General features: G+C 35.5%; 4 protein-coding genes across 4 annotated transcripts; 3 read left to right on the top strand and 1 right to left on the bottom strand.

Moving 5' to 3' along the window:
- Window positions 1-943: 943 nt before the first annotated feature.
- Window positions 944-1,420, bottom strand: LOC141683619 (uncharacterized). The gene has a single exon (XM_074488352.1). It carries the CDS (start codon window positions 1,418-1,420, stop codon window positions 944-946), a length of 477 nt encoding a protein of 158 aa, XP_074344453.1.
- Window positions 1,421-9,030: 7,610 nt separating this feature from the next.
- Window positions 9,031-9,786, top strand: LOC141687136 (auxin-induced protein 6B-like). Its single transcript, XM_074492303.1, has one exon. It carries the CDS (start codon window positions 9,204-9,206, stop codon window positions 9,504-9,506), a length of 303 nt encoding a protein of 100 aa, XP_074348404.1. The 5' UTR covers window positions 9,031-9,203; the 3' UTR covers window positions 9,507-9,786.
- A 904-nt stretch (window positions 9,787-10,690) lies between these two features.
- Window positions 10,691-11,629, top strand: LOC141687137 (auxin-induced protein 6B-like). The gene has a single exon (XM_074492304.1). The coding sequence runs from the start codon at window positions 11,076-11,078 to the stop codon at window positions 11,376-11,378; it is 303 nt and encodes a 100-aa protein (XP_074348405.1). The 5' UTR covers window positions 10,691-11,075; the 3' UTR covers window positions 11,379-11,629.
- A 2,739-nt stretch (window positions 11,630-14,368) lies between these two features.
- Window positions 14,369-15,075, top strand: LOC141687087 (protein SMALL AUXIN UP-REGULATED RNA 51-like). Its single transcript, XM_074492244.1, has one exon. The coding sequence runs from the start codon at window positions 14,681-14,683 to the stop codon at window positions 14,996-14,998; it is 318 nt and encodes a 105-aa protein (XP_074348345.1). The 5' UTR covers window positions 14,369-14,680; the 3' UTR covers window positions 14,999-15,075.
- Window positions 15,076-18,918: the final 3,843 nt, after the last annotated feature.

Here is an 18,918-nt window from a genome sequence, read left to right as displayed (position 1 = left end):
TATGTATTAAGTAGAATGGTTTAGAGGCTTGATAGGGTCTGGAAGGATAAAGAGTTTTATGATTTTTAGATAATATGCAGCTTTCGCAAAAGAACTTAGAGCAATCAAATCTCTTAAACTAGGGTGTCCTAGTCGGTAATGCCAAAGCATAATCTGATCTTTATTAGGGATAGAATTGATACTACTGAAACCTCGAGCTTCTTTATTCTTGAAGGCATCTTCAAAATAGTAGAGACCATCTATCAACTTAGCACTGCCAATCATCTTCCCCGAACTCTGCTCCTGAAATATACAGTGAGTTTCACAAAATATAACACGGCAATTAGAATCTCTGGATAACTTACTAACTGACAAGAGATTACATGCAAGTTTTGGGACATGAAGAACAGATTTAAGGGAAATGGTTTTAGATAGATTAATCAAACCTTTACCAGCTATTGCAGAATATGAGCCATCTGCGATACGAATTTTTCATGACCAGAACAAGGATTATAAGTATGAAATAAGTAAGAAGAACTGGTCATGTGATTTGAAACCCCCGAGTCAATGATCCAAGGGGTAGAATGATGAGGAAAATAAGAAGATAAGGCTTTTATTTCATTACCTGTTTGCGCAACAGAAGCATTGGGAGCAGTTAATAAGCCTGGATTAGAGTTTAACAGCTTTAAAAGATTAGTGACATGCTCTTCATTAAGTGTAACAGATTTTGCCTCGTGTGCAGCGGGAGAACGGTTGAATCGGCCTTCATGAGAACCCTTCCAATTTGTTGGTTTTCCATGAATCTTCCAACAAGTTTCACGTGTATGACGTGGTTTGTTGCAATGATCACACCAAATACGAGGCTTCTCATCAGTCCTTTTAGAATCAACTCGTCCAATATTAGTACCAAGTGCAAGAGCAGAATTCTCAACTGTACTTATGAGATTCCTTTTTCCAAGCATTACTAGGCGACGACTTTCCTAGCAGTTATCCTGCCTTCATCAAACTCAACATTAAGACCAATGAGAAATTTAAAAATACGATTATCCTCCACCGTTTTCTTATAGTGATTACAATACTCTGGAGATTTCCACTCATAATTATTGTATAGATCTAAATCTTGCCAAAGACGTTTTAAGGAATTAAAATACTTAGTAACATTATCCTCACCTTGGCGGATTTCTCCAAGCTTCAAAGTCAGCTCATACACTTGAGACTGATTTTCTAAATCAGAGTACATCTGATTGACGTTATCCCAAAGCTCCTTTGCTGTGTGGTAGCACATATAGTTGGAACTTATATCCTCCTCCATTGAATTCACCAGCCAAGTCATAACCATAGAATTCTCTGCATCCCACGTTGAATAGGTGGCATCTTTTGCATCAGGCTCTTTCTTATCCCCTGTCAAGTAACCAATTTTACCCCTGCCACGGATGTACATGCGAACAGACTGAGACCAGCGTAGGAAGTTTTCTCCATTCAGTCGTATAGTAGTGATCTGAATGGAGTGAGATTCTGTTGTAGGGTTTTGAGTTTTATGGGTCCTTGTGGACTGCTCAATGATACTTGGGGATTATGAGTCAGGCCTTTTCTAGTTTCTATTGACTCCAACATGTACAGAATTGATCATCACACATTTTTGTAGACATTTTTTCATTGCTTTATTGCCCTAAAGTAATGACTAGGGTTGGCTTTACTTTCTTTCATATAAGAAATTTTTTTGGTAAAATTTTCAGCAACTTGATCTATAAAAAAATTTTTGTTGAAATTTTTTGCCCTAAAGTAATAACTAGGGTTTCTCTGTAAGAATTTTTCCAGTTGAAACATTCAGCAAAATCTATAAGAAAGTCCCATTTGCAGAGATGTGAAATCCGGAAAATATAGTTTTACACAGTTGTTAAAAGTTCATTAGTGATAAAGAATAGAGGTAACAAAGAACTGAGCAACCAAATGTTAGGAGTTTGACAAAACTTCAAATTTTCCAACAAGTCGTAAAATATCTTTTACTTGCGAATTTCGAGCAATGTCGATTCTTTTACACATCAGTAAAACGATCATCCCCAAATGAAAATATATCTGCAAATACGAAAATCCTTGCACTAAAGAAGGCCTTTTATTCTGCAGTAAGAATTTTCATGCCCAAGATCAAAAAGGCTAGTGCAGCAGAGATTTTCCGATTTCTATATGATAACTTTTACATAATTACAATGAACTTTGTTTCAAATGTCTAAGCATTTACAAAGCCTATTTTCATTCATTCTTGACAGCCATGGCTATTCGTATGCCTCTTATTAATCAAGCTAAACAAATTATTCGACGATCTTCCTTCAGTGCCAGGCACACAGGTTCTAAAGGGTCAGATGTACCAAAAGGTTATTGTGAAGTCTATGTTGGAGAACAAGAAAAGAAGCGATTCGTGATCCCATTATCATTCTTAAATAAATCTTCTTTTCAGAACTTGTTGAGTCAAGCAGAGGAAGAATATGGTTTTCATCATCCAAATGGTGGACTTACAATACCATGCAGAGAGGATATATTCCTTGATCTCACTTCTCGTTTAGGGGGATTATGAGGCAGGATTGATGCTTCAGCCTTTTTACTGACTGCAACATGTACAGAATTGATCATCGTACATTTTTGTAGACATTTTTTCTTTGCTTTTTTGCCTTAAAGTAATAAAGTTTTTTGTTTAAATTTTCAGCAACTTGATCTATAAGAAAGTCCAATTTGCAGACATTTCTTTACTGGAAGACATTTACTGTATTTTTAAATTAATGTTATATCCAATTTTGTACTTTAGCATTCATCGTTTTATCCGTATAGAAGTCAATGATAGGATTTTTAAATAACTTAAATTTTTTTGCGGAAATTACCAAAATAATCTCCAACCTTTCAATTTAATTTCATTTTAATTAGATTGTGTCAGATAATTGAGGATCAGATAGCAAATTTAATATCTGGCATCATCTTTTTATTCATGCCTTAATTTTTATGTTTGGGCTTCATTTTTTAATACATGCCTTAACGTCAAAATTATGATCATTCAATAATGCCTTTAATCCATACATCTTCCTTTACATATAGCAACCAACAAATTAGGAATAGAGAAAGACAACCATGTCCTTATACTATCAGAGTACTTAAGCTAACAAGAAGGATAAAAGAGACAATTACGAGAATGTGGTCCTAGAGGTGGTTTTTGAGAGAATAGTGATGTGGCATGCAAGGTGGCACAGCAGCAACGTACATAATCTCCATTACTCCCCTTCAGGCTAAGCTGGAGACGCAGGGGTAGAGGTCACTGAGAGTGGCTTTGTTAGTATGTCTGCATGTTGAGACCCAGAAGGCACATGAGAAGTTTTAATATCGCCAGCCTTTACTTTGTCGCGTATGAAGTGACAATCCACTTCAATGTGTTTGTTTCTAGCATGCATCACTGGGTTGGCTGTAATAGTGAGTGCTGCCATGTTATCACAATGCAGAACTGCAGGTGGTAAGGAGAAGAGGCCCATGTCTTTCAGGAGAGTAGATAACCACGTTTTTTCACATGCTGTAAGTGCCATGGAGCGATACCGAACGAGCTATAACTTGTTGTTTCTTTGTTTGCCAAGGCTGGAATATCATAAAGAGAAAGGGGTTGTATCCTTTCTGATGATCTTTTGCATCTTTCACTTCAAAGGAGGGATTCCCCAAAGGTGGGATTGCCCTGAGTCATCCAAAAGCAAACAAAAACCAGATGTTGATCGACGAGTTACCGGACAATCCGCCCAATCACTGTCTGAGTATGCTTGTATTGAGGGGCGAGATGCAGATGATAAGAGAACACCTTGAGACGGATTGTCTCCCAAATATCGAAGTAATTTCATTGTTGCCTGAAGATGGTTGGCTCAAGATGTGCACAGCAAACACAATATCTGGACGTGTCACTGTCAAGTATATAAGTTTTCCAACGAGTCTTTGATAAGGATGAGGATTTGTGAGTGGCGTGCCACTTGTCTCACTCACCCATTCGCCAGTTGACACACCTATTCGCCAGTTGACCAATTTGCAGCATGGACAGACTCAGCAATAATTCGCGATCCCATGCCACTGTACCCTTAGGGAAATTTCATATAGAAAATTTCATTAAGATCTCCGTTCAGGAATGCGTTAGACACGTCCATTTGCACTGTTGCCCAGCCTTGTATTGCAGCCATAGCTAAGAGAGCACGAACTGTTATTAATTTCGCCACTGGTGTGCGAATGTTTCTGCATAATCAATGCCACAAATCAGTTTGCATCCCAGAACCACGAGCCTTGATTTGTATCTTTCAATCGTTCCATCAGGATTGTACTTAGTTTTGAAGAGCCACTTGCATCCAATGGCTTTCCTGCCTGGGGGAAGTTTAGTAATTTTCCAAGTGTTGTTCTCTTCCAAGGCTGTTAACTCACTATTCATGGTTCTCTCCAATTCTCGCTTTGCACAGCTTGTTTAAAACTGGTAGGATCATTGTTAATTGTCAAGTTTGCTGAGAAACACTGGAAATGATCATTTATCACCATGTCAACAACGCTTACAGCATTTGCAGTTGTGTGCACACTGTTCACATAATCTCCCAACCAAGCAGGCTTATGAAAGACTCGAGAGGATCTCCTATTCGGGTGGTGATGTGTATGAATCATTGTTTTTTATCTCATCAGTTGGCTGCACATCCTCAAACACTATATCATCATGGCAGTAGGCACTAGGCTGAGGCATCTTCACAGGCGTAGGTTGTATATAAGAATCTGAACTTGCACTATTGAGAGGAAAAATCGACTCATGAAAGATCACGTCACGAGAGACAAATGTCTTCTTGGTTGTCAAATCCAACAGAGTATAGCCCTTTTGATTAAACGGGTATCCAACAAAGACACACGGGACTCCCCTTGGGCCGAATTTATCACCATTTTGAGATGGGTTCGCAGCAAAGAAAAGGCACCCATAGGCTTTTACACGAACATAATCCGGTGGTTCGTCAAACAAGGTCTCTTATGGTGTTTTATTCTCCAAAACTGGTGTTGGAAGTCGATTAATCAAATAAACAGCAGCAAGGACACACTCACCCCAGTGTTCCAATGGCAGACCAGCTTGAAAACGAAGGCATCTAGCAACTTCAAGCACATATCTATGACGTCGTTCCACACGAGCATTTTGCTATGGTTGATTGACACATGAGGTTTGGTGTATTATTCCATTGTCTGCATAGAACTGTCGACAGTTGACATTACCAAACTTTGCTACATTATCAAACCATATGGTTTGTACATTCCGTTTGAAGTGCACACCAACATAGTTGCAAAAGGATTTCATGGTGGCAAGATAATCTGATTTCTGATGTAGGAGATATACCCAAGTAACTCTAGAGTAATCATCAACTATGGTGAGAAAATGTTTATATTTTCCTCTTGTAGCCACTCTATAAGGCCCCCACGTGTCAACATGTATCAGTTGAAACTTATCAGAAGCATGTGAATTACTCAAGTCAAATGAGAGTTTAGCAAACTTAGACATTAGACAAGTGACACATATTTTATCAACTGGCAAGGGATGGTGTCTAAGAAAAGGTATATACCTCAATTTGGTGATGGAAGCATGTCCCAATCGTGTGTGCCACAATGCATAGTCTGATATTGGCTTCTTCGAGACAGAGTTAGCAGTGATCACAACAAGCTCATCCTTGAGATAATACAATCCATTTCGAAATGCACCATTTGCCCGTGTTCGCTTTGTTGCTGCATCAATAATGGAGCATCCTTCTGGGTGAAAATGGACCACACAGTTGTCCTTAGACAGCCTATGAATAGACATTAAATTATGTTGAAACTGAGGCACATAAAGAACCTTTTTCAAGACAAGACCACTTTTCAATATTAAGTTGCCAATATGAGTAATCTTTGCACTGGCCCCTGTTGGCAACTTAATAATTACAGACAAAGGACCATCTGAGGGATAAATCAATAGTGAATCTCGTGCCATTCGCCATTTTGGGTAAACAGACACTCAAGCTTTCTTAGATCTGAAATAAAAACAGATTGAGAGATGATGAAAGAGTATGATACAGATTAGTTGAATTTAAAAACAAAACCAAATAAGCATATGTAACGGCTCTGATACCATAAAGACTAATAGGGCAATATACAAATCTGAAAATGAGAAACAACCACAAATGTCAAAATGATAATCATTCAATAATACCTTTGAATCCATACAGCTTCCTTTACATATAGCAAGCAACAAACTAGGAATAGAGAAAAACAACCATGTCCATATACTATCAGAGTACTTAAGCTAACAAGAAGGATAAAAGAGACAATTATGAGAATGTGGTCCTAGAGGTCGTTGTTGAGAGAATAGTGATATGGCAGGCAAGATGGCATAGCAGCAACGTACATAATCTGCATTAGCCTTAAGTATGTATGATACCTACGGCTTATGAATCAGTGGAACATTCTTGTCCACAGATATTGTCATATGAATTTGACTAGTGCAGAAGAGTTATGAATGGTTGAATACTAGATTTCTTCGGTGAATGGTGTGATAACTTTTATGTAATTTTTACATACAATAAACTATTTTTCAAATGTCTAACAGTCTAAGCATTTAAAGTGTTTCACTATTTCGAGGAACCTAAATTGAAAGTCACACTAATGAACGTTTCCACGTTGCACGGGATTGTAAGACATCCTATAGGATGATCATAGCCAAACTCTTCATCAGCCCGCCTTAACAACTTTTGGAATGAACGATGTTTTAAATATGATAATGGAACAATGAATCTCTTCCTTTCAGTTTTTCCGACATAAACAGCAAAGTGGCATTTTGGTAAATTTCTACTTTTAAGTTCAGCAAAGTAATCCCATGATGTATACTATCTTTGATAGAAGGATTTATAGAAAATTAGAGCTACAATTACTCTCCAGAAACAATTTGCAATCTGATAAATTAATTAAATGAGTTGAGCCGAGTTATTTGTATGTTCGGCTCGGACTCGACTCGTTCAGCTCGGAGTCGGCTCGAACTCGGTAACTCGACTTGGCTCGTATGAAATTTTTATATATAACAAATAATAAATATTTACTATTCACTTGTATAAAGATTTTAAATTTTTTAATTAAAATTTAATACTTATTTTAAAGTAAAATGATTAATTTAATTAAAATTTAATACATGTTTTAATAATAAATAAAATAATTAATTTAATACATATTACAGGAGCTTGATTATTTTAACAAATAATTTCTAATTAAAGTTAACTGTAAATTTCATCTCACACTTTTATTAGAGGAGTCTATGATAAAATCGACCAAAATTACAATTTCAAAAAAATTAAAATAATGAGTTGTTAAAATAAATTATAACATTATAATATTTTTAAGAAAAAAAATAAAATAGTTTTTAATAATTATATTTCTCGACCACTTAAAGGGGCTTGCTTTCTTTATTTTATTTTATATGTCTAGTCTAATTTTAACCAATTTAACTGAAATATCAGAAATTACTATATCTTTGACAATCGACATCTACAATTTAAAAGTAATGTACGATTTCTAAAGTTATGAATGTCTAAATAATTTAAAATAAAATTAATTTTATTCTTAAAACTTGACTTGTGAAATATATTGATAAAATTATACACCAATGGATTAAGAATCAAGTCTAGGGTGTGAGTGTGGGTATATAATTGTAAGATGAAACTAGTATTTGCGAACTATACCTTAAGCTGGTCGATTAAAAAATATATGCGAACTGTTAGTGCACAACTCAACTCGGCTCGAGTTCGGCTCGGCTCGGTTGTTCGTGAGCAAACTCGTGTTCGGCTTGGCTTTGCTCAGCTCGTTTATAAACGAGTCGATCGTGAACATTTTGTTTCGGCTCAGTTTTCAAACTCGGCTCGGCGCGGCTCGGCTCGGCTAGTTTAAAAAAAAATTATGCTCGGCTCGGCTCGGTTCTGTTTGTTTGCAGCTTTAGCTTTAACTGACAGCTTTCTTCGGGCAGGAGGAAATTATTGGGGAAATAACTCAATTGGTAGAGCAAAATGCATTTATATATCCTTAGTGAAAATGTAGTTTCTCGATGAAACAAGGTTCGAGGTTCAATTTTTCCCATTTTTCATTCCTACTTGTTCGATATTAAAGAGTTCGAGATGATGGTGTTAAAAGTGATAGAAGTGCCAGAAAAGTAATTAAAAATTATTGGGGAAGTAGCTGAATTGGTAGAGCAAAATGCATTTTATTATATCCTTGGTGATGGCGAAAATTAGGGCTGTAATTCGAGCCGAGCGAGCCGAGTTTCGAGCCGGGCATAATTCGAACTCGACTCGAGCCTAAACCCTAAACCATTACCCGAACTCGACTCGTTTAATTTCACGAGTCGAGTCGAACCGGCTCAAACGAGCCGGTATTAACGAGTCGGGCGAGCCGGCTCGTTTAATTATACACTTAATCGAGCCAAAAACTCCACCCGAACTCGGCTCGTTTAATTTCACGAGTCGAGTCGAGCCGGCTCGGGTAATTAAACGAGTCGCAACTTCTGTCCGAACTCGGCTCGTTTAACTAAACGAGCCGAGTCGAGCCCACTTAAACGAGTTCGAGCCGGGCAAGCTCGCGAGCCGCCCGACTCGAATTACAGCCCTAGCGAAAATGTCGTTTCTTGATGAAACAAGGTTCGAGATTCAATTCCTCGCTTCTTCATTATATTTTTCCCATTTTTCAGTCCTGCTTTTTCGATGCTAAAGAGTTCGAGAGGATGGTGTTAAAAGTGATAGAAGAGCCAGAAAAGTAAAACCTTTCATATAGCCAAGTAGATATAGAAACATCCAGCTATCATTGCAAAACTGCAAATACAGCCAAGTTGATTGCCAGTGTTAGAAATATGTAACAGACTTTGATGACCAACTCATAAGAAGCCCTACATAGTGTGCCTAAGTGCCAATGTGTTGTTATTCTGTTGTTTCTTATGTTGTCGTTAGGAGGCAGAACCATGTGTGCCTAAATGCCAATGCATTTATTGTCTACTAACCACACAAGTAAGGTACTTGCACCGCTCATGTTCTTGTCGAAATGTAATCCACTTACAAAGTGCATCTATATATACACTTGCAATTCATCTGATACTCATCAAAACTACTAAGCTCAACTATCTGAGATTTCTTCAATTATCAAGTCCTCAAGAGATCATTATTTCATATTCATTCTTCAGATCTATGGCTATCCGTATGCCTCTTATTAACCAAGCTAAACAAATTCTTCGAAGATCTTCCTTAACTGCCAGGCACACAAGTTCTACAATGTCAGATGTACCAAAGGGTTATTTTGCAGTCTATGTTGGAGAACAAGAAAAGAAGCGATTCGTGATCCCTTTATCATTCTTAAATAAATCTTCTTTTCAGAACTTGTTGAGTCAAGCAGAGGAAGAATATGGCTTTCATCATCCAAATGGTGGACTTACAATACCATGCAGAGAGGATATTTTTCTTGATCTGACGTCTCGCTTGGGGGAATTATGAGTCTGGCCTTTTCTAGTTTCTACTGACTCCAACATGTACAGAATTGATCATCACACATTTTTGTAGACATTTTTTCATTGTTTTATTACCCTAAAGTAATGACTAGGGTTGGCTGTACTTTCTTTTGTATAAGAAATTTTTTTGGTAAAATTTTCAGCAACTTGATCTATAAGAAATTTTTTGTTGAAATTTTTGCCTGAAGTAATAACTAGGGTTTCCCTGTAAGAATTTTTCCAGTTGAAACATTCAGCAAAATCTATAAGAAATTCCCATTTGCAGAGATGTGAAATCTGGAAAATATAGTTTTACGCAGTTATTAAAAAGTTCATTAGTGATATAGAGTAGAGGTAACAAAGAACTGAGCAACCAAATGTTAGGATTTTTACAAAACTTCAAATTTTCCAACAAGTCGTAAAATATATTTTACTTGTGAATTTCAAGCAATGTCGATTCTTTTACACATCAGTAAAACGATCATCCCCACATGAAAATCTCTGTGCAAATACGAAAATCCTTGCACTAAAGAAGGCCTTTTATTCTGCAGCAAGAATTTTCATTCCCGAGATCAAAATGGCTACTGCAGCAGAGATTTTCAGATTTCTATATGATAACTTTTACATAATTACAATGAACTTTGTTTCAAATGTCTAAGCATTTACAAAGTCTAATATTACGATTTGAAGGAACTTAAACTGCAAGTCACACTGACGAATTTTTCCACAATAAGTCACACTTACCGCACAAGAATTTTCAGTGTTGCAGACACTCTAACTTTGTGAGTTAATAAGTTTTGCCTGCAGCAACAAGTAGATGATCTTCTTTTTCAGCAAAGAGAGTACTTTAGCAGTACCATAAGATAAGAGAAACAAGAATTGCTGTGTCAAGACTTGCCACTGTTGCAAAATGAACTAAAAATATTCAGCTATCAACGCGAATATAACCAAGTTGATTACCAGTTGTTAGAATTATATATGTAACCGCCTTTGATGACCAACTCATCAGAAGCCCTACATAATTTCTTATGTTGTTTTTAGGAGGCAGAACCATGTGTAACAAAATTCCAATGTATCTTCTTAAATTGACTGTTTCAATACCCTCTCCACATTAGCAGTTGGATGCATATTGCCCCAGTAATTACATAAATAGATGTCTACGTCGTATATTTTCATATCTTATATGTCTGAAACATGTTCCTGAACAGTCTTAATAAGCAGCAAATCAACCACAGAATACAGATACGGATTTTGAATATAGAGATCCAACAGTATTTTTATTTACATCTGCTTTTTCATTTCAGTCTAATGGCTATAAATCCCCATGTTATCTTCTTGATGCTGAGTTGCAAAACAGAGCCATGTGCAGTCCATGAACTATTGTTTATCACTAACCCCACGTAAGGTACCTGCACCACTCATGTTCTTGTCGAGATATATTCCACTTACAAACTGCATCTATATATACACTTGCAATTCTTCAGATACTCATCAAAACAATTAAGCTCAACTATCTAAGGTTCTTCAATTATCAAGTCATCAAGAAATTATTATTTTTCATTCATTCTTGACAGCCATGGCTATTCGTATGCCTCTTATTAATCAAGCTAAACAAATTCTTCGACGATCTTCCTTCAGTGCCAGGCACACAGGTTCTACAATGTCAGATGTACCAAAGGGTTATTTTGCAGTCTATGTTGGAGAACAAGAAAAGAAGCGATTCGTGATCCCATTATCATTCTTAAATAAATCTTCTTTTCAGAACTTGTTGAGTCAAGCAGAGGAAGAATATGGCTTTCATCATCCAAATGGCGGACTTACAATACCATGCAGAGAGGATATTTTTCTTGATCTCACATCTCGCCTAGGGGGATTATAAGTTAGGATTGATGCTTCAGCTTTTCTACTGACTCCAACATGTACAGAAGTGAAAATCACACATTTTTTCATTTATTTTTTGCCCTAAAGTATTAACTAGGGTTGGCTGCGCTAGTTTCTTTTCTGTAAGAAAAATTCTGTTGAAATTTTCAGCAGTTTTCTTGCATGTAACATTTTTGTAATCATTCATATTTAACTTGATCTAAATCAATCAAAATCCAATATGCTGCTAGTTTGATGCAGTTGTTAAAATTTTGTTTGTGCTATAGATAACAAATAACTGAGCAACCAAATTATTAACGATGAGCGTTTCCTGTATATTTTGTTTGATCCAATTTGGTACGTTTAGCGTTCATCTAAATATTATTCCTAAAAAAACATCAATGTTAGAATTTTGACAAATACTTTTAATTTATTCAACAAAGACTAAATGATCTTCAGCTTGCGAATTTCATGCAATGTTATTCTTTTACTCATCAGTAAGAAAATTACTCCAACATTAAAAATCTTTCTGCAAAAAAAAAAATTCCTGCACACTCTTTAAGAAAAGACCTATCTTCTGCAGCGACAATTTTTATGCCCAAGATCAATATTACAATTCAAAACACCAAGAAACGTGCCTACTTATTTGCTGTAGTTTTAATGTATGGAATCTGTGGACTAAGTAGAGAAGTCTAGGCAAGTTTTTTTGGTATGGTAAGATATCAGACCAGATGAAGCCGCACTCTTTACTGTTCAATGAACTCGCGGTTGCTCATTAGTAGCTCTGGTTTAGCCATCAGAATGTTGGAAATTTTAGTTCTGTTCACGAAAATGTATGCTAGGCATCATATGCGGAAAGAAATTGATGCACGAAGGGACTTGCTCAAGTTTGGTATTTTATTTTTTTGATAATATTCTTCTAGGCATTGAACTGTGGGATTTCAAATTTATTGTCACGTCAACAAAAACAGCTGATTACATGCCATAATGCAGATGGAATTGATGTGCAAGTAATAACATAACAAGTTGAGGTAGAACCAACTTTGTTGTAGATAATCAAGTTGCAATGGAATGTCATCTGGAGCATGGAATTTTAGGATCGATGTTAGTCACAGCTTGTTTATGTTATTACTGGATTCTTGGAGCAGTGAGACTTGAAATGGACAACAAAGTAGTCTATTTAAGTACTTCTGGATTTCAGAATGGTATGATCATTTAGTGCTTAATGCATTTTTAACTTATAAGTCACGGAACTGTCATCATGATTAACCTGGACTCGCCTCTGGTATAATCGAACTATCCCACCTAGAACAAAAACGACACACTTGATCAGAATATTTTTAACAAGCTGATATGTGGTTTACAATTGTTCCTCCTGATGACATCATAGAGAATTGCATGGTTTCTTATGTCATATGAAATATTAATACAAGAGAAGTATATTGTCAAAGAACTGAACCAGTTGCTTACTGTTCTTGTTTAGAAAGGCTAATTAGCTATTATTAATTCCGCTGCATCCTCTAAATTTTTTCAATAACAACAAGTTTTGCATCTGATATGAATACACATTCAGTATCATGTGCTTGTCATACAATAATTACTGTGTTGTTCAGTACAATGTGATATGGCATGTATACTGATTCTTACTACATACAAATCATTATACGAGAGTTCCAGAAGTTGGAGATCTGCAAGTTGCAAGTGTTGTATAGTAAAAATTAAGCAGATCAAGCTGCTTATATCTTAACTCTTAACTAGTGCAGTTGCTTAAATGTCTTTTATCGAAGAGTGAGTTGTTTTCCCTCGTCATTTTCTTAAAGTTTCGAAACCTTTTCTCTCTCAGAATGTAAAACACTATCGTATCTGAGCACTTGTAAACCAGTATTCCAACGCCAGACCCTTGTAAATTAGTAACCGGGCCTCAGAACATGCATTTACATGTTTCTAGTACAATGTGATGCTCCTTTGAAGCCCCTTCTTAGTAAGATTATAACTTTAAAATAAAATAAAAATGTTTCGTTTCTATTAAACAGATCAAAACACAAAAAATGTCTTCATCTAATAACTTAGCTTTGAACTACATATAGTAACTATTTCCATCTAGTCCTAATGCAAAACCGCAAATGCCAAGTAGCTAAGATGTTGATGCATCATGCATATATGGACCAAAATCCATGAATATCTAGATAGATTTAAGTGTATCTGCCTGTTTGTGTTTGTCTTGGAAGTATGAATATGTAAGAGTGCAGTAGGAAAATCAGTTTAAAGGTGCATATGGAGTCAAACCAGTGCTACTCAAGAATCAGTATTTAATAGATATGCACATGGCCTCTAATTCACTGTAAAAAAAGTGCCTCTCTTATTTAACTCCACCATCTCATCAGACACTAGAATCTCAGAATCACAAGCCTAGCAGCTAAGCAAACTCACAATCACAACCATCACAACTACCAATATATATAGGCAGCACATTAACAGCTCCCCCTGCCACTCACTCTTTCATATGTATATAGTTACTCTACTACCAATAAATTATAGGTTTTCCTAAACTTGTATAAAATATATTTAAATATACTTTTAATAAATACATTGTTGAAAAAAATTGGTATATACAATTGTATATGTTGTTGTGGTGTCACATTGTCAGTTAAGTAGCATTTCATCTAGGTAGCATCTCAAAGTAGTAATTACTATAATTTTTCAGTTGTGACAGAATGTTGGGAATTGACATTGTTGGAGTATGTGGGAAAGTGTGGTGTTGATACCTAACAAAAATATACATCCATTACTAACAATTCACATTTTAAAGTGATGATTATATATGAGAAAAAATGGATAGTAATATTTTGCACAAAACTCTTATGACCCTTGTGTTTCTAGTTGTTTTAATTGTAAGATGTGTTGTTTAGTCTTAATATGTTCACTTATCCAAAAAAAGGGTTTAAAATATACTAGTAAAATTAACAAGAAAGTAGATTAGTTGTGTAGTGAGTACATAATTTTAATTCTATTACTATATGAAGAGGTTTACTAACACAAAGCCTATTGAGTTGCCCACATTCTACCACACATGCCCCCAGAATGCTTGTCCTTCATTTTTCACACTCCTCCCCCTCATGACATTGTTTCTTGATCATCTTATTGTTATTACTAGCCTTCAAAATATTTACTATCTTTCTTCATAAATGTTATTCACAACCTTCTCAAGTTCTCATCACCACCTCCAACCTCTACTACCATTTTCTCTATATATTCCTTGATTCGTTTGGTTGAAGATATAAACCCTCTATTTTCATCCCATAAACAAACTTGACAAGCTAAATGGCCATAAGAAAAGCACACTCGCAAGCTACTGTTATCAAACAGATTTTGAAAAGATGTTCTAGCTTAGGAAGAAAACGTAGTGTATATGACACCGAACCTCAACTCCCCCTTGATGTACCAAGAGGTCACTTTGTTGTTTATGTGGGCGAAAAAAGAATCAGACATGTAGTTCCTCTTGCATTCTTGAGCTGTCCTGAGTTCCAAGGTCTCCTTCAACGCGCAGAAGAAGAGTTTGGATTCGATCATAATATGGGACTCACTATTCCATGTAATGAGGAAGTTTTCCGGTCACTTATTTCCATGTTAAGAAAATAATACATATGTGAGTTTTATGAGATTAACAATGTTCTAAAGTTTAGGACAAAGTTCCAACCAAAGTCATGAAGCTTTGGATCAGGTGGTTCTATGTATAAATAATGTAAGTTAATATTAATGCAGTTTTCATGAATATGAGCTCCATAATATGCACTCATCATTATTATATTACTCGAGACATATTCTTATCAAAAAATATTTACAGGATATGTTGTATTTGATAAAAAGTTTTAATATAACACAAATGTTAATTTTGTGTTAAATAATATGTGGACATCAAATCATACATACATGAGAGTGTAAATACAAATTTCCCTATCAATCACTTTTTTTGCTCTCCCTTTTACTTATCACTTTTCCCATGCAATCTTAACTACAAACAACTACACTAATTACAAAAGGACATCCCTAAGCTTCCCCACCAAGATTGAGCAAATTTTGATTAATTACAATAATCTTCTTAATCACTATTCTAAATCTTCATAACCAATCTAAAATAGTGTGTTAAAGTCAGATCACAGACAAAGACAAGTGAATGATAGAATTATTCACTTAAGATAATAGTACCTTCTCTTTTGTTGTTTAGTAGGTTGTAATCTTTTGTTTTTCGTCAGAAAGAAAATGGTCGTGTGACAATGAAAACTTAACGAAGGTTGAGAGTTAGGAGTTGCGATAGTTCCAGTAAGATTCAAAACCGTGAAAGCTATGTTGCACTTGGTAGAGCAGAGCTTTAAAACCGTAAGTAAGATTCTGTTACTGTTAGATCGGTATGTGATAAAATGCTTAAAAACAATCTGCATGTCTTTCAATAAAAGATCGTTAATGTCTGCTCAAAAATTGCATAGAATTGCATACGTTGCATTTCATTTCAAAGGGAGGAAGACCAAGCCCAAGCGATCAGTGGCGAAGCTACTGAAAAATGAATTTATTTGGAAAACCTGCAGGTTAATTAAACCAATAGTTTATTATAATGATTGTAAATTGATACCGCTAAACAGTTTCTGTTAATGATTGTTAAAGTGATAGCCCCCTCCTTGATTATGCCAATTATTACTAAAAGCTTCTGATTAACGATCTCAAATCTTTCTACATATCTTCACTGTAGTTTTAAGGTGTCATGATCAAGGAAATCATTGTTACCATTGCTATTTGTGATACGAAAACCAAAATCAGAATGAGGTTAGATGTTGAGTTGTATCTAATAATCGCAGAAAATTGGCAAAAGACTAAAATAATTGCAATAGTAAAATATTTTATGAGTTCGGGTTCGATTACCAATAAAAACAACACTTGTGCGGAACTAGTCCCTCTAAGACGCCCAACTTCACCCAAAAATATGCGATAAAACCGTAAATGTAGCACTTGCTTATTCCGCGAGGGTGAAGGTTTTATAAACCCTCCCAAAGTGAGTGGCACAAGGACGTACCCCTCACATAGGAGGCGTTAGTACAGATGTTCATCATGACTTTGGAATTGTTGGAGGTTGTTCGGTGGTGTTAAACCTCAATCCGCCCCTGCTTATACTTGTGCATGTACCAAGGATCAAATATAGCGTCAACTATGGCGAAGAAAGGTGCAAGTGCATTGGTTTTGTCACATAGATGCTCCGTGTTCGTCTGTAAGAACAATGCTAGATTTCGGGGCCTCAGAGTCTTAGACTAATTCTTGAACGGGGAACGGTTTGTTGTAGACCAGTTCATAACAAACAGTTTCTGAGCCGTGGGATGGGGATTGGGCGGCTGGGATTAGGGGCGGACTGCGGAAAATTTTCGCGGTTGAATGGGACGGGCCGCTGAAATTTTCCACGATTGGGAGGGTTGCTCCCTTATTCCCAGCAATCCAACATCCTCCCATTCACCACACAAACCAACAAAAATCCCCAACAAAATTTCTACTTGGAGAGTGATCAATTTAGGCGAATTTTGGGCATTTTCATCAAGAATATCAAGTACTTTTATCAATTCAAGGTATATTTCTTGTCTTCAATTTCACATTTTCATGGTGGATAAATTATTTGCTTGTATGTTTAGTCGTAAACGTCAAAATTAAAAAAAAAAAAAACTATTGATCATAGTTTACATCTTGATGATTTAAATACTAGTGAATAACCTAAAACCCTTGTATATGTTGAAGATGATGATTTTGTAGATAGAAATGAGGAATGTATTAATTTAGATGACGATTTGGTTGATGTTGAAGATGAAAATGAGGTTGAAAATGATAGTGATAATGTTGAGGGTGAGGATGAAAATGATAGTGTAGAGGATGCAAATATGTATGAAAATGTTGATAGGGGGAGTTCCATATTTAAATCAAATTTTTCAAAGTGTGGATGAGGCCGGTCATTTTTTTAGGGCTTATTGTTTACGAAATGGATTTGCTATTAAAATTCAAGCGAGCCGTCGTAATAAAGATAACGAGATATATGGTCGTTTATATGTTTGTAGGCTTTATGAAAAAAGTGTCGTCGCGAGAGTAGTCAAAATAAACGGCGTAGAGAGGTTCTTCCTAAAAGTGAGTGCAAGGTGAGGATGTATGTCAATTATCAAAAGAAAAAACGTCTTTGGGAGGTAACTAGCTGAATTGATACACAACCACGGTCTTGTTTCCCCTAGTAGGATGAATTTGGTACAACGCGAAAGACATGTCAACACCGCGACCCGTAGTTTGATTAAAACGCTTTATGGTTCGGGGGTTCGTAATTGTCAAGTGATGAATGTGATTGGTAACATTCATGGAGGTAATGATAAAGTTGGTTTCAATGTTCAACATGTTACGAATGTGTTAAGAGACGAGAGGAAGAAAAGGTTTGAGATTAGTGGCGCCCAAGCGGGGTTGGACTTGTTGCATAGGTTGAATGAAGAAAGTGGTTCTAAATATTTTATTAGGACCGAAGTTGATGAAGAGAATCGTTTGAAATGTCTAGTATGTATTGATCTGAGATGTATAATGGCCTACCAAAATTTTGGCGATGTTGTGGCTTTTGATACCACTTATCAGACAAATAGGTATGCAATGTCATTTGAAATGTTATTGATTTTGATGATGATGGTAATAGCATCAAGTTTTTAGCTTGACATTAGTTATCTAAGCATTTTACTTTGTACTTGATGAAATAGATTTGGTAATACTCCCTCCGTCCCAAATTGTTTTTCCCATTTTGACTTTTTATACTATTCATGGTAAGGAATTGGCTACTAATTTACGTCTAATCTATAACATCAAACATAGTCATTAATGATTTTGTTGGATTTGTATTTATGATTATTTTAATACAATGAAGTTTTTATATTTAATACTAATACAAAAATAAAGATATTAACAATCAAAAGTATGCATTAGTAAACATGTCCAACACAAAGAGGAAACGTTTTTAGAGACAGAGGGAAAATTAAAAATTTACATTAATTAGTTAAATCTACTTTTTACGAACTTTTTTTGTCAGGGTTTACATACTCTCCATTGTAGACGAGGTGGAGGTCATCGTGTCCCAACCTAAGCTAATTGTGTGATACGAACGGAGACTAAACATGGATAACAAACTCAAGGAATGTTGTGCTCTAGAACTTCTGCATTTTGTGGCGGGGTTACAGGGTTTAATATCAAAGTGGTCACTCAACTGAAGGTCATATATCAGTTTAATTATCAAAGTTAACGGGGTATCATTTGAATCACTAAAGTCGTAATAAATATCATAAATATACCTCAAAATATGTGCTCGAGAATTAAAATTTATTTTATGGAGTTCTATATATTTTTCTTGAATCCTATTACAACCAAATGAAAATGTATGAATTCTAGTATTTTCTATAATATAATAAGATTTTTTAAAATTTATCTACTATTTATTTTTAATTTTGTAGTCATTTGCTTTATTTAAATAAAAATAATTAGTAGATAAATTTTTAAAAATCTCAAAA

The sequence above is a fragment of the Apium graveolens genome, chromosome 9 (genome assembly GCF_009905375.1).
Source record: "Apium graveolens cultivar Ventura chromosome 9, ASM990537v1, whole genome shotgun sequence".
Classification (NCBI taxonomy): domain Eukaryota; kingdom Viridiplantae; phylum Streptophyta; class Magnoliopsida; order Apiales; family Apiaceae; genus Apium; species Apium graveolens.
Note: the sequence above shows the minus strand (reverse complement) of the source record. Positions and strands in the feature narration are given on the sequence as shown.

Coding starts and splice junctions, on each gene's coding strand:
- LOC141683619 (XM_074488352.1), bottom strand. CDS start 1,420: ATGTACATCCGTGGCAGGGGTAAAATTGGTTACTTGACAGGGGATAAG.
- LOC141687136 (XM_074492303.1), top strand. CDS start 9,204: ATGGCTATCCGTATGCCTCTTATTAACCAAGCTAAACAAATTCTTCGA.
- LOC141687087 (XM_074492244.1), top strand. CDS start 14,681: ATGGCCATAAGAAAAGCACACTCGCAAGCTACTGTTATCAAACAGATT.
- LOC141687137 (XM_074492304.1), top strand. CDS start 11,076: ATGGCTATTCGTATGCCTCTTATTAATCAAGCTAAACAAATTCTTCGA.